The sequence below is a fragment of the Marmota monax genome, unplaced genomic scaffold (genome assembly GCF_021218885.2).
Source record: "Marmota monax isolate L192 unplaced genomic scaffold, Marmota_monax_Labrador192_F-V1.1 WCK01_AAM20220418_F8-fsc00415, whole genome shotgun sequence".
Lineage (NCBI taxonomy): Eukaryota > Metazoa > Chordata > Mammalia > Rodentia > Sciuridae > Marmota > Marmota monax.
In genome coordinates, this window is record NW_026694342.1 from 546,529 (window position 1) to 563,082 (window position 16,554).

General features: G+C 36.1%; 1 protein-coding gene across 4 annotated transcripts in view; it reads right to left on the bottom strand.

Annotated features, from left to right (window-relative positions):
- The window catches only part of Rapgef6 (Rap guanine nucleotide exchange factor 6), an 83,975-nt gene that overhangs the window by 9,401 nt on the left and 58,020 nt on the right, over positions 1–16,554 (bottom strand). For 2 of the 4 annotated variants that reach the window (XM_058586554.1, XM_046467685.2), the window contains 5 exons: positions 15,648–15,671; positions 11,702–11,922; positions 9,848–10,036; positions 6,997–7,131; positions 422–647 (listed from right to left, as the gene is read on the bottom strand). In XM_058586554.1, coding sequence (XP_058442537.1) covers positions 422–647; positions 6,997–7,131; positions 9,848–10,036; positions 11,702–11,922; positions 15,648–15,671 — 795 coding nt within the window. The remainder of the gene's footprint in view (positions 1–421; positions 648–6,996; positions 7,132–9,847; positions 10,037–11,701; positions 11,923–15,647; positions 15,672–16,554) is intronic. The other 2 variants (XM_058586555.1, XM_046467686.2) reach the window with 1 other exon arrangement.

Here is a 16,554-nt window from a genome sequence, read left to right on the forward strand (position 1 = left end):
AACTTCTATCATTTAGAAGTTACTTCAAGTCAGTAACACTTTAAAAATAAGCATCCCTAGCAGGGAGGGAAGGCTAAGGCAGGAGGATGGCAAGTTTGAGGCTAGCCTCAGTAACTTAGCAAGATCCTGTCTCAAAATAAAATATAAAAAAGGGCTGGGGTGCACCTCAGGGGTAAAGTGTCCTGGGGTTCAATCTCTAGTACCACAAAAAGAAAAAGAAATCATCTACACATCTTTAAAAATGTACTTATTTCCACATTCGGCATAGAGAATATGTGCTTGACCTTCATATTCTTTTACGGAATGTCTTGTGACTTTCCCACTTAGGGAAGGTACAGGGTTAAGATGGGGAATGCTGCTTAATGATTGATGGCCTCTTGGCTAAGGTTTTATAATTTGAACATAGATAAGGATGGTTTACCCAGGACCAAGCTGAGTATGGTCTCCTATCCCTGAGGAGTGCTCTGTCTTTTCCAATGTCCCAGTGGATTCAGGGATTGCCATGGTCTGAGAACATCGTTCATCCTGTAGAGTTGTAGACATGGAGTCAACAGAACAATTGCTCACGATGCTGGACCGTGAAGAGATCTCGCTATGGCTGGAGTCCGACAAGTTGTCCGATTTAGCTGATGGTATAAGTGCATAACCTGAATGGAAAAAACAAACAAACCAAATCTCTAATCAAACTTCAAAGGAATATGAGTGGGAGTAGTCAGGGAGAGGACAAAGAAAAATATAAATATCTATATAGATGTAATAGTGCCCAATTTCTCCACATATTTCCCTAAATATCTGTTAACCTACTTATCCCACATCTCACCAATACTCTAAATTCAAGAGCAAAGTCAAAATCCAGCATTACTAAGAATTTGTCCAAGGGTATATCTGGCCTAGGCTCTCACACAGTCACAAGTATTTAATAAAACAAAAAAGCATTAAGTACATTACAAATATTAAGAAGTACACATAATAGAGTTTCTCAATTTCTTTTTAGCCCTACGCCCTCTTCCTTTGATTAACACAAATATTTCCTGGCCTGATTTAAATCCAAAATACTACCTTGAGGTAAAGGTGGAAGTCAGGACTACATTTTTGCTTTTTCAAACTACATATACTTACCAAAGATGTTCTGGTTATGCCACCTAAGAAGTCTTGCTCCGAGTTGAGAATCACTGTTTCAGTATTTGATTTTTTTTGTGATGCTGAGGATGAAACCCAGGAATTCCACACTCTAGGCAAAAGCTCTACTACTGAGCCATACCCCCAGTTATGTTTCAACATCATTATTATTTTTTTCATCATTATTATTAATACTATTATTTATACTGGGGACTGAACCCAGAGGCATTCTAGCACTGAGCTATATCCACAGTCCTTTTTATTTTTTGAGATAGGATCTTGCTAAATTGCTGAGGCTAACCTTGAACTTATAATCCTCTTGACTCAGCCTCCTGAGTTGCTGGGATTATAGGTATGCATCACCAAGCCCAGTCCTGTTTCCATATTTTTAAAGATTGTTTTGGATTGGACTTAATTATATACCTACTTTCCTTTTTCTTCATTTCTTTGAAGAATATTCAACAGCTGAACAGATAGATTTAGAAAAATATATAATGGAAAAAACAAAACAAAACAGTGACTACATGTTTTAAATTCTTCTGTGACTTACTGCATAGCAGACAGCCAGATTTTCTTTTGTATTCTTTGGGTTAAAAGGGTAAGGATGGAATGAGGTAAAAGGATCCAAAAACAAAGTTGAAAGGAAGTGACCCAACAAGGGGGCAGGTCTCTAGAAAGCAAACAGTATCTTCTTGTTCATGGAGTGAGGTTCAACAGGTATATGACCTTGGACCAATCCAACAGGATATGACCTTGGACCAATCCCTCAGGTATGTTACTAGCATTTTCAGAGCCTTAGCTTTCTTATACATACAGAGAGGAAGTCAACTACCTAAGCTCCAAGATCTTTTTCTGAATTAAAACTCTTGGGAGTTTATTCACCCATGACTGTAGTCATTCAAGAAAAAATGTGTTGTGCAATAATCACATTAATGGCCTCATTAACTATTTCAAGGAGAAGTATCAAGCCCCAGGAAATGTGCAATTAACCCATGGCTTAGGGGCCCAAGAACCAGGTTAAGTCAAGACAAGCTAGCCTCCTGAGTTGCACATCTTTGATCTTGAGGATCATTGTTATTTGCTAATGCCCATAAACTGATCAATTTTCAAGAGGATCAATAAAATGGATAAGGTAAATAAAATAAAAAAATAAAAAAACTTCCTTAAAAGAAAAATCATTGCTCTTTTATTCTTGGAACACACTTGACTCACTTTTTAAAAATAATTTCATCCTTGTGTGTTAGTTATTTCTCAAATATAATGTATTTCAAGAATCACCTGGAAAGCTTACTAAGATACACATTCCCATGCCCACTTCTGGCAACTTATGAAGTCTAGGTGGGGCATAGTAATATAATTTCTTTTTTTTTTTTTTGGTACTGGGAATTGAATTTAGGGGCATTTGACCACTGAGCCACATCCCTAGCCCTATTTGGTATTTTATTAGACAGGGTCTCACTGAGTTACTTAGTACTTCACCAAATTGCTGAGGCTGGCTTGAACTTTCAATCCTCCTGCCTCCATCTCCTGAGCCACCGGATTACAGGTATGCGCCACTGCACCTAGCTTATTTATACAGTTTTAAACAAGTTTCCCAAATGGCTTTGAACCTACTGTTAGATCAGTTCCTCCTTTCACAATCAGAGATATGTGAAAGACAGATAATACAAAAAATGGATGCGAAAAAGATCCAATTTCTTGCCTCCTAAAAACATCTTTGTCCATTAGCTTATAATGCTGTAGGGAGTACTAAGATGTCAATAAAATTCTCTAAGGCAAAGAGAAATAACCATCAGATAATTAAAAAAATAATAATCAAATCAGATTTTTACCAGGGGTTTTATGGCGAAAATGAACACTAATTCCTGAAAAGCTTCTATATTTATTTCGCTCACAGACCCAGCTGTAAGAAATAAAGCCAACTACAGAAAACAAGTGTATAACATTTACTAACTCAATACATTAGTAAAATAACATGTACAAATAAGGCACTTTTAATCAAGATTACTTTGTTGTAAGAGGACCTGTAATACTAATCATAAAATGCTTATTAATAGCATCTTACTAAGTTGTCTCTCCAAGTGGCTTAATTCAAGCTACATTTACATTAATAACTGAAAACAAATTTAACACTGTAATAAGGAACTTCGTCAGAGTGTCTTCCTCCTTTTAGACTTGAATCGCGTATGGAAGCAGTTTAAAATATTACTGTTGCCTCGGCTATTTGAATTGAAGATGTCACTCCCTTTCTCATCTTTGATGTTGCTTCCAACATCCTTCACTTTCTCACAGCTGTCTGTAGCTTGATTGTGATCTGTGTCCTCTTTTTGGCTGTTGACTAGTCTCTCCCTTGAAAGAGTTCTTTCCCTAAATCTTCTAAACGGGGATGTCATTCTTTTTCTGGTTGTGTTCTCACAACTTGTCCTGTCTCTATTCTCCTCAGTGGCCTTCTTGATCCTGTCTGTTCTTTTGGCTGTGCTCCTGGTAATCTGAAGGATTTTCTTTTGCAAGTAAACCCCACCTATTCCGGGGCAGTTCTGGCCACTGATCTCGGTGCTGGACTCACAGGGAGGGGATGAGCAAGGCCCTGAGAGGCGCAGGAGGATGCTGTGATCAGATATGATACTGCCAACTGGAGGGAGAAATGCAAAAACCCTGACATGGTCAATTAATTCTTTCCAATTAATTACAATCAGCCTACTAAAAAATTTATTATCTTGATAACATCTGCAAAACGGAAATCTAGCAAAAATACTTTTAATGCATAAAAATGTATTATATAGCATAAAAATGTATTATATAGCATAAACACATTGTTATTATAATAAGACACAGGAGAAAGATTATCTTGATCAGAACAGGCTGGTGGTAACAGTATTGAAAGTAAACCAAGGTGGTCAAATCATCAGAAAATATATGACTAGAGTAACAGGTAACCAGAACTATTTCTCAAAAGAAATTATGCCTGTCTAGAATTTTCCAGCAGATTTTACTAAGAAAAAGCTTAGTAAAAACCAAATGGAACACAAAAATAATACATATTAACACGTATATTTACAAAGCATCATTTCTGATGCTGCTGTGGCTCTAAGGTGGAGAGGTTGCCTTTCTTAAGTGCTGAGGAAGATTATAAAATGCTTAAAGTCTCTTGACTTCCCTCTTTTAAAAGTGCTTACTTGTTTAACTTCTTCTTACGAAAATATGAAACAGAATTATTTTATTAATTGTTAGAAAACAACTAATTTCAAGCCAGGCATGGTAGTGTATATCTGTAATCCCAGCTACTCAGGAGGCTGAGGTAGGAGGATCATAAGTTCAAAGCCAATCTACGTAAATTAGTGAGGATGTAGTTGAGCAGTAGAGCACCAGTGGGTTCAATCCTTAGTAGCACAAGGAAAGAAGGGGAGAAAAACAGAAAACAAATAATTCCAGAATCGAGATAAAACTAAGAATGGATCCTAATAGCATATTTAGTGTAATGACAGATAATTGGCAAAAACCTGTCTATGGAAATATCATATTCAGTTGAGTGAGTTATTTATATGTGTGTGTGTGTGTGTGCGTGCGTGCATGTGCGTGTTGTGTGTGTGTACTGGAGACTGAACCCAGGAGCCACGTCCCCAGCCCTTTTTATTTTGAAACAGGGTCTTGCTAATTTGCATAGGACCTCAATAAGTTGCAGGGGCTGGCTTTGAACTTGTGATCCTCCTGCCTCAGCCTCCCTAGCTGCTGGGATTATAGGCAGGTGCCACCATGCCCGACTGAGTTTTTTTTTTTTTTTTTAATATTTTTTTAGTTGTAGGTGGACACAATACCTTTATCTTTATTTATTCATATGTGGTGCTAAGGCTTGATTGAACCCAGCACCTCATACACACTAGGCAGGTGCTCTACTGCTGAGCCACAACCCCTGTGCCTCAGTTGAGGTTTTGACAGAGCATATGCAACAACAAACTGAAATAATGCTCAAGAGAATTTCTTCAGGATTCTAAATATGATTATGATAGGTTCACAAACCTATAAATATCATAGTCAACTCTCAGCTACACACTGAAAGATAATCCAGAAAAGACCTTTCTATTTCAATGATGAGAGTGGATTTTCTGCTGGGAATAAGGCCAATGGGGGTATTCCTGTTCCTTATATTTCTTCCCCCAAGTTATAGTCAGGCATAAAGCACTGAATCAGATCCAACTAGCTTTCTGCTTATAGAATTTTCTAGTCTGAAATGGACCTCTGAATAGCTTCCAAAAGGGATGAGGGATGTAAAGTGCTCCTTCAAGGGTATTAGCACACAGGCACTGTTTATGAGGATTATTTGTCTGGCTGCAGGCGCTGCTGCCAGATCTGACAAAGGCACTCTGGATGGGACAAGGGAGAAAAGGAGATGGGATCAGGTCTATGTGCCTCAAAAAAAAATCATGTGTATGTCACAACAGTATGAGAAATATGTGTTTATAAACACAACTACTGTATATATGCTGCTTATATGTTCTGATTTTCATGAAGCTTTCCCTGGTAAAATCTGAATGAAAATTCTAGCCAGTTTCAGCTATGTGAGAAAGGTCAGGTGAGTAATGAAGCTAGTTGTCCTGGGTTGGCAGCAGGGAAAGAAAAGAGACACTACTTTTTAGCACATATGACTTTATAAATATTATTACATTTAAACCTTGGAGGACCCTGAAATAGATGGTCTTTCCCCCTGTCTTTCAGAGAGAAAACCTGACCCTATAAATAAGTTATACACTGTAACACAGATAATAGCAGGGGACAGAATCAGGATTCAACTCAGATCTGACATCATTGCTACATAAGGTGGCAAAAATAAGAAAAAGCCCTGAAGAATGAGATGTAACTCAGAACATGGGAGCTGAGGCAAAGTCTGGAAGCTTCTCCCTCCTGCTAGAATTAAAAAACTTGTCTCCCCCTCTGCTTATATGCCATCTTAAGCTGTAATTATTTAAAGATTCTAATTCTTGTATATCTGTAAAGATCCCAGTATTAGGGAGCTTTTTCTTCCAGGGTACAAACAGAGGGTACAGGGGCCAATGTAAGAAATACACACCCTATCTAGAATGCTACATGTGCAGTTAACATGAAATGGAATCTCCATAGGTACTGTCCAGGCTAGCCAAGAAAAGCTCTGGTCTCAATTTCTTTTTAGTATAAAAACACATGTAAAAGAACAAGAAGGATGTCAGATTTTTTACCTCGTTAGGTTCTATATAAGTATAAATGTAAAATCTATAAAGGTATCTGTTTTAAATCTTGATTCATAAAAAGGTAATATGCTATTGCTAAAAAAAAAAAAAAAAAGAAGTTACCTTAAATATCTGTTTCTTTTTCTACATCTTGGTTAAAAATATTATTGTAGATATTTTTATTGGCAAATGCTCCAATGAAATGTTTGAATACCGAAAATTTAGAAAGTAACATCAATAACTGGCACAGATCAAAAAACCTGTGACTTCTGCCTTTATTTTTATTTATGCTTGCTCTCTGTCACAGAAATTAAAACCACCCTCTGAATTCTGGAGTCCCAGTTACATGATGTATAACAACTGAAAAGTTGTTTGAATAATTCAATAAGAAATAGCAAAGTTCAAAAAGTAACTCTTAGCAGTTATACTTTTCTTTTTTTTTAACTTGTAGTTGGTTATAATACCTTTATTGTATTTACTTATTTATTTTTTATGTGGTGCTGAGGTTCAAACCCAGGGCCTCGCACTTGTTAGGCGAGCGCTCTACTGCTGAGCCACAACCCCAGCCCACAGTTACACTTTTCTATTATTCATTTATTTATGGACTAAAAAGCAAAATATGTGCTAGAAAGTGCTGTTCAGTTTAACAAGAACAAGCCTGAAATGTCTGTCTTACCTTTGCGAGGGGAACCTTGAGGAGATGCAGGAGGACTAGAATGTAAAGATGATGCCACAGACACAGTGTCTTCTGTATGTTTCTTACCACTTATTTCTTCGGTTGGTCCTAAAACTTTCTGAGGTAAACTTGAACCTAAGAATAAAATAAAAGAAGTGCATAAGTCCCATTTTACAATTTAAATGTCTGTAGATGCCTAATTCACTACATAACTAAAGCCATGATGCACAATGACTAGTACAGTCAACTGAAATGTGTAAATGACAAACGAAGACTAAATGACTGGATAATGGCATACAGATATTCTCACCTCTAGTTTATTTGTTCAAATTCAGCTGGTCATAGATCAGTTTATAATAAAAAGTTTGCTTTGTGGCAGAAGAGAAATCAATTTTTACTTATGCTTGTTCTCTGTCACAGAAGTTAAAAACCACCCTCTGAATTCTGAATAAAGTGACCCACCCCTCACAATTGACACACCTGTTTGAAATTTTAAAAGGAAGACATGGATTCAAACTCTTCCCTCCCCTCTAGAGGTGGCCTCTCCAAGTCAGAGTGAGGCATTGGTCAGGGGCAGTGTAGGAATGCTGGCACTGGCACTACCTGTGGTGCATCTGTGCTGAGGGTATACAAAAGATGCTGCAGGGCTGCCAGTCCAGCCCTTTACAAGAGCACTAAATTCACACTCCAGGAGAGAAGTAAACAACAGAAAGAATCATGAATTCATAGAAAAATAATATGGAGCCTAGTGGAAATATTCTATCATTACCCTATCTAACAGTTGGCACTGTTTAGCGAGGGTTAAACCAAAATGCTTTCAATATACTGACAACTGACTTTTCCAATGTGGTCTTCTCTAAGAAATGTCAAAGAACTACTGACATTGTTCTTAACCAGCAGAGTAAACACAACTTTGATGAGAATATGGCCCAGTAACAAGCAGCTTTTGACAATGAAAACACTTTAATCACACTATATCCTTACTATTTGAATATAGTTTTAATATACAATATATTTAATCCATAAATACCAGCCATATTATTGGGGAGGGAACGAGAGGGAGGGGACATGGGACTACCCAGTATACATAGTGCCGTCTCTCAGATGCTAATATCCAAGTTAAACAATGAAAGCTAAACTTGTCCCTCCCTTACTCTTACCAAATTTATCAATTTTGCATCCAATTCTTTTTACTCCTGCAGCCACTAAACTAGTCTAGGTCCTGAGCAATTTCCAATAAAATGTTACATCAGCTATCCATTCAGGCTTTCTACCTCAGATCTTGCTGCATTCTCTACTATAGTCTATTCTCAATCATAATTTGTACTATAACTTTCCCGTGTTCAAATTTCTTTAATGGCGTCTCAATCACAACTTGCCTTTAGCAAAGCAAATTATAATTTTGACACATTAATGAGTTTGGTTCTCAGTAAGAATAAAATACTACCTTTCTTATAGGTTATTATAAAGAATAAACGAATGTATGGTCAGTAAAGCACTGTGAACTGTGCCTCGACTCCCTAAATGCTAACTGTCAACTTTAGTTACTATTTTCTTTCAATACTCTGCATGAAATTTGCAGCCAGTCAGCAAAGCACTTGTAGCTCCTTGCAGACACTAAGCTGTTTCCTTTGCTTGAAGCAACTTTTCTGAAACCTTCCCCTAATTACTTCCTTCCTCATCAACCATCTTTTGAGGTTCTGCTTACATCTTATCTCCAAAAAGGTTTCTTTTGAAGCCCCACCTTTTCACTCCTGCTAAAGGTGCCTCTTATTTTTCCTTTTATATGTTCTGTATTTACCCCCTGCATAACAGTAAACACATACTGAAGTATCTGCGAGTCTCTATATAAACCAGACTGAAAATTTGGCACGGGAGGGGGCATTTCTTTTTTATTTTCAACTTTGTAACTCAAATAAAATGAAATTAAATCCACAAACTTCTATTTAGTATGTATTATATATAATGTCTAGATTAAAGTAATAATTTTAGGAATCAAATTTAATGTAGCTTCCCACCTAAAAGCTGAAATAGCGATAAACAATACAAAAGTTATTTGGATAATGTCTACATAGCCTAAAAGTGGCAAAGAAATGTGGAAATTATATAAATACACACACACACACAGATTTTTTTTTCTTCTTCTTTCTTTTCCTCTTCTATTTCTTTGTTACCAGGGACTGAACCCAAGGTCACTTAACCATTGACCACATCCCCAGCCCTTTTTATTTTGAGATAGGGTTTCACTAAGTTGCTTAGGCTGGCCTTCAACTTTCAATCCTTCAGCCTGATGCTATGGAGTCACTGGTATTACAGGTATGTGCCACTGTGTCTGGCTGGCTGTCACAGTTTTTGTAGGTTACATCTGTAGCTGGTATTTCATTAAATACATCTTTTAATGCAGTAAGCCCTTGATGTATTGCCCAGGGTTTGGTGCAAATACTCAAGATATATTACTATAAGTTTTTTTGGGGTGATAGACAGATTTTAGCTTTACAGGAATTCCAAGGCCAGCATTTAAAACATGTACACTGGGGCTGGGGTTGTAGTTCAGTGGTAGATTACTTGCTCCTCATGTGTAAGGCACTGGGGCAAAAATAAATAAAGGTATTGTGTCCATCTACAACTAAACAAAAACAAAAACAAAACTTAAGTATGCTATCATCAAATATCTCTAGGGAAAATCAAACAGAATATACTTAAACCGGTATTCTTTTTATCCTTTTAACTGATTCATTAAGAGATGATATTACACAACTTACAATAGCTCATCTTCTGAGCATTTGTAATTGTCACTTTAATCCCCCTGGAATTTAATTAAATGAATATAATACTAATTGTGAATACTCACTCAATGTAGGGTCTCTTGCTTGTCCCTTCTTCCTGATGGGGTGCAAATTAACAGCTGGTACCTGAAGAACCTGGCTTACTCTGTGGGACTGATGTAAGTGGGCTTTAGCTGTTTGGCCAGCTGACCTCAGAGGCACTGGGGACATTTCAGATGACTTGGCAGATCTTTTCTCACTTAAATTCTTGGTCACTATAGGAGAGAAAAAAAACAAAACAAAACGGTAAGTGAACTTCTTTTTTAGGCAAGGCTATTATTACCACAGGCAACAATAAGTGGCCTATTAAATACCACTAATTTTTAGCACAAAAATAAAATGTTTTAAACTACCTTTCATAAATTTCATGACTTCAAGCCATTCTCCATACAATGGTAAAATGTTTCTACCAAATGAAAATCTGATCATATCACTTTCTTTCTCCATATGTCCCTGTATACAACTTTATATGCCTTCTCACTGTTCACAGGATAAAGGCCCAAAGCCCTACAACATGGCCTTAAAAGATCCTGCATAATTTAGCATTAACTGTGTGCCTTTTTCCTCAGCCCTATACTGTCTAGATTCCTATTAAAATAAATTGTTTAGTTTTCTAGACTGGAAAACTCCCTTCCACTATGTAACACTTGGTGCATCTTTCAGATGAAGATGCACTTGCTCAAAAACCCAGGGAACTTCGACTTAAGAAATGAAAGAGCTGCTCCTTTGCATATAATCAATACCATAGTCTAAAGGATATTCTTTCTTCAGGCAGTGCTTCTATTTATTTATTTATTTACTTATTTTGTGGTGCTAGGGAATGAACCCAGAGCCTTATACATGCTAGACAAGCACTTTATCACTAAGCTATATCCCTAGCTCCATGCAGTACTTTTAATCCTTCACTCAGTTATTCAGGATGGTTTTATGAAGTAGGTATAACCTTAGTACTTCATAATATGTTTGCTTTAAATATCAGGATAAAAGCAAATAGATGTTTAAAATGTCCCAGCATAGATGTAATAGTTAGTAATTATGCTTTTATTATGAGAGCCTAGTGAATATTTTGGGTGATAAACATCAGGGAACATCGCAGAAAGCTAAAATAAAACACAGGGACTCCTGGGGACAATAAACACTGGCTCATCAACGAATTGATCCTAAATTGTAATTTTTGAGTTAGAGCTTTGAAACACATTCTACCTTTCTCTCAACACTGTATCAGTTCTTGATTTCACTAACATATGTGGTTTGTTATTTATACTTAATTTTTAAAAGGTCAGCATTAAGTGGGAAATCAAATTCCTTATATGTATAATTTTTTCAAAAGGAACCAAAACACTATGTATAATACCCATTAAATAAAAAAGTAAAAATTTCACCCTTCATTTTAAGCTCAATGCAAAAATGTTCTCAAACAAAAAGACTCTTCTGTAAGGCTCCAAGTTTTACAAGATGTCTTTATAAAGCTGCTTTTCTTTTTTTTGGTACTGTGAATTTAACTCGGGAGCACTTAATCACTGAGCTACATCCTCATTCCCTCACCTCCTTTTAAAGTAATTTTGAGACAGTGTCTCACTAAGTGGCTAAGGCTGGCCTTGAATTTGCAATCCTTTTGCCTCAGCTCCTGAGCTGCTGGGATTACAGGTGTGTGCCACTGTGCCCTGCTTTATAAACCTTCTTAAAGAATAACAATTTATCCCTCTCTTTCTTGCATATCAGGGATGAATAAGATTCTGGATCTGATTAATGGAATTACATGATGTTTAGGGTATGTCAGTACAAAGTTAATTTTCCTGGAACTTCAGCATAATTCTGGGGAACCAACTATCTATTTTGTTATCCTCTGTAGTATCACATAAATGAAAACTTGTACTCACAGGTACCATATCCAGGCTCCCACTGCAATGACATCATCTGGAACTTCTCCTCATCTGTCTCTACATCCAGACTAGAAAGATACTGCTTTACTTTCCTTGCCATTTGGGCATCCTCATACAGCTTCTTGGCATTGAGCAGAGAGCTGCGGCGTGTCCTTTTTTTGTGAGCACCTCCCTGAACATCCAGCATGTTTGAATTTGTGCTGCCTTGACTGAGTGACCTGTAAGAGGATAGAAATCAAAATAAGGGGTGGTAAAGATGAGAATTAAGCACAGAAGAATGAAGATTAAAAGATTTTGCTCTGTTAATGCTATTGCATGCTGACGTAAATGAGTTAAAAGATGAAGAGCATTAATGCAAAGTAATTTGGCACATATGGCGATATTCTGAATAAAGAATGATTTGATAAATGCAAATTTCAAAAGAATAAGATACCAACTCCTCCCTACGCAATATATTCTATCAGACCTGTGTTTGTGCCTATGTAACCATGGTACAACTGTGACAAGAAAAAGCATTCCTTTGGTCCTAGAAGCCATCCACACTCTGGAGATATGGCAAGAGTCTGGCAACACAAGACTATCCTCTATCAGATATCTGCATGAAGGTTCTCCCATAAGGAAGTTTCTAGAGCAGTTTTGCTCATCTGTGCTACTCTGGACACACGGACATGCTATTACAATCACCATTCCTGTCTAGAACAGGATTATTTTGGGCATGCTGTCCAATTTTACTAGTAAGATATTAGCTGAAAATAACAGCATTTTTATTCAATTCAGAATAGAGATCAGAAATGTAAAAAAATTTTCAATATTTCCTCATATATGGAATAGTTAGTCACTATTTGGGTTTAAGGAAGGGGAATCTGAAATTAACTTTTGTAATGCTGCTAATGTGATGGAACTGCAAGTTGAGTAAAAACAACTACAATTCAAATAACCTACACTTTCACCCAACTCTACTATTTGTCAAGCATCCTTTAACAAGACTAGCAAACACAAGGTTCTTGAATGATTTTTATTTGAAGGCAGCTGCTGTTCTAAAACAAGAATATCCATTCATTTTCTAAATTTGCCTCATATTTACATAAAAGTATTCTAAATACACAGATCACAACCATACAACAATTTGTTCTTTAGTGCTCACATACTTAAATTAGGTGAAACAGCTAAAATAGTGTTATGGAATTTTTAAACAAAACACATTTTAAGATCTCTTGAAATAGGGGTATATTAAGATTTGATGACAACTTTCAATTGCTGCTGGTTAGGCAGAAACTGTTGATGTAGTTATCACTACTTAAAAGTGATACTACTTAAAGTGATGCAGAAACCTTAAAACTTGCAGAATGATTTGGAATAAAGAATACTGATATGAGTAAATTACCCTTTCAGATTCCAGGGAGCAAATGATTATAAAGAGAGTAAATTTGACAATTTCAATAACATTCCCAAAGGTGTCAAAAGGTGGCTAGCTCTAATTACTTGCAAAGCCAGCCTCAGAACCCAATATCAGGAGCTTGCATTATGCCATATTTTTAAGATGGTGGATTATCAATACACTGGATGGCACAGAAGGCAAGACTGTGTGCATTTGAGTCTCTGTATACTGCAGAAAACCCAGAAACTAATGACTCTAAAAGTGTTTCAGAAGATTCACATTCTGAATATGAAGAAATTTTATAAAGATCTAAACCAATTTATTTTGCTTGTTTTCCTTTTTAGATATACACAGTAAGGTTAATGTAATAAAAATTCAAACCCAAGTTCACAGACTTATTCAATAGCATGAAGTAAAAGTTTAGTAACAGGATAAAGCAGTGATCTGGGGATTGGCGGCACAGGGGGATTGAATCCAGGGGCACTTGACCACTAAGCTATATCCCCAGCCCTTTTTATTTTGAGACAGAGTCATAAGTTGTCTAGGGTGGTCTTGAACTTGTGATCCTCTTGCCTCAGCCTCCTGAGTAGTTGCGATGACAGGCATATTCTACCACACTTGACCACTGCAGTGATTTTCTTGTGTTGCATAAAATAATAGTGGAGTCAACTGATAAAATTTTGGATTCAAAGAAATGAAGTAAAATTCAGTCCTAAAATTTAGTAACAAGTTTCAATATACTAATATTTAATAATTTTAAAAGAAAAAGAGGGTGTTAACAAATTTAGGATAGATAAAAATTCTTTTTTTTGTCTTTTGTGGTACGGGGGATTAAACCCAGGGTCTCACACATGCTGAGCAAGCACTCTAGCACTGAGCCAAATTCTCCATCCTTTTAAAAACTACTTTAAGACAGTGTCTTGTCAGGTTGCCCAGGCTGGCCTCAAACTTGTGATCCTTCTGTTACAACCTCCTAAGTAGTTGGGAATATAGGAGTGTACCATTATGCTTGGCAGTATAGATAACAAAATTCTAAAAAAGAAAACACTAATAAATGACAGTGTCTTCCACATTATTTCCAAAACAGGAAATACTGATGTAAAATGAAAATATCTGTTTGTAAGCATCAACTATCATACAAGACAAATCCTAAAGCTGAATAAAAAGTGAATGTATTAAATCATTAATCACCTCAAAAAGCTACTATGATTGTCCAAGTATTATTCTTTAAAATATTAATACCGGGTTAGAAGAGACAGAAAAGACTAAGACATAAATGTATGATATGGAAGAAATACACAAGAAACACAGAAAAGGAAGGAAGGAATGAAGTACAGGAAAGCCAAATTTGCTAAGCTTTAACAGAAAACAAAACCACAAATAAGACACAATACTGAAGAAAATGGCTCACAAAATAATTCTTCTTACATGTAATAAAAAAAATCTAACTTCTTGGTTCACTAGTATTAAGAAAATTCTTCTTATATAATTCTTTCACCCATAAAAGTCATCTCTCTTTTCATCTAAAAATGAAAGGACTAAGTACATGATATATAAAAACTTTAACAATTTATGATTCTAAACGAATATCTACGTATGTAGAAGCATAAAAAACAAAAAACAAAAGGTGTTTTTTATTCTAACAGTTTTACACAGAGTTAAGAAAGTCTTTTAGCAAAGCTGGTAGAAATTTAAAATAATTTTCAATCAGTGTTGGAAATCTCAGATGTAAATGGCTTGGAAGAATTAAAATCAGGTTCTAGTTTTACTTCGTAATATAGCTTGAATAAAGGTTGCTTCTTTTTGGAAAAGTGATGGAAAATGCAACCTTTACAAATAGTTCTCATCCATTTTTATACCACTGACATGATATGTTTACTTTTTTTAAAAAAAATACTTATTTTTTAGTTTTAGGTGGACAAAATGTTTTTATTTTTATATGGTGTTGAGGATCGAACCCAGCGCCCCGTGCATGCCAGGCAAGCGTGACACCGCTTGAGCCACATCCCCAGCCCCAAATGTTTACTTTTATAAAATAAAATATGGTATATGAAGAAAAAATGTGGTGTGGAGTCTTGATCAGACTGCCTAGGTTTGGATTCACTATCAATGAGCTATAAAACTGGGCAATTCCATCTTCCCCATCTATACCATGGGAATAACATCTACTCAAAGGATGATAGGAGAATTAAACAGCTAATTCATTTAGAAAACTTAGAACAACGTTTGGCACATGGGAAATATATAACAAATATTCACTACCATCCTTGTCTTTATCATCATCTAAGAGATCCTGCTAAATTTAAAAAAAATTAAAATGGGCTTATAGAACATCAATAATGGAAAAGTAAAATCAGTAAACAAATACATAAAAAAAAATACAAAAAACCCTAAAAAGTTCTATCACTACGTTCACCTTGTTAGCAAAAGGCATTTGTCAGGAATGTAGGTTGACAGAGTTAATAGAACACATGCTGTTTTATATGCGTGCATTAATGAAAGGGATGCATTATATGTTAAGAGTTGCACAACCTTCATTCCAGTTGTGTTCATCTCTACACTTACCCCAGACTCCGCCACCTCTTCTTCCTGTAAGCAAGAGCCACAAACATTGAAGCATGTGTTTGAACAGGAAAGCACAGAAACAGACAACAGTTGAAAGTCAGAAAAACTATGTAGACAGGGTAGAATGGAAATATTTCACCAGGAAAAAACTGTAGCTTAATGGTAAAATGACTTTAAGGGAACGCAAGGGTTTGAGTTATGATATGTCCACGTCCAGAAGGCCAAAAGAAACTCCATGATGGATTTTTAAAAAAAATATTTGTTTTTTAGTTTTAGGTGGACACAATATCTTTATTTTGTTTTTAATGTAGTGCTGAGAATCGAACCCAGTGCTTCACGCATGCTACTTGAGCGTGATACCACTTGAGCCACATCCCCAGCCCCCGAATGATGGATTTTAAAAAAACAACTTAGTATATGTGTATGTATGTATTTTGGTACTGGGGACTGAACACAAGGGTGCTTTATCACTGAGTTACAACCTCAGTCCTTTTTATTTTTTATTTTGAGACAGGGCCTCACTGAGGGTGAGGGTCTTAATAAATTCATGTAGCAGTTTATAAGAAGCTTAAATGAAAATACTTACTATAAATTTTGAGTTAAAAGTTTTTAAGGAAAAAATCTTGAAGTATAAAATTTGTGAATGTGATTTTGAAAATATTTTTAAGGCATTCATTAAGTGACAGAATGAAACTACAAGGAATATTAACAAACAATTCTTTTCTACGTGCAGAAATTTCTCTGATGAAGTATTTTATAAGAAATTGTAAAGAACAGTTGGCCAACAAATCCAACTTAAAATATAATTAAAAGGGGCTGGGGATGTGGCTCAAGTGGTAGCGCGCTCGCCTGGCATGCGTGCGGCCCGGGTTCGATCCTCAGCACCACATACAAACAAAGATGTTGT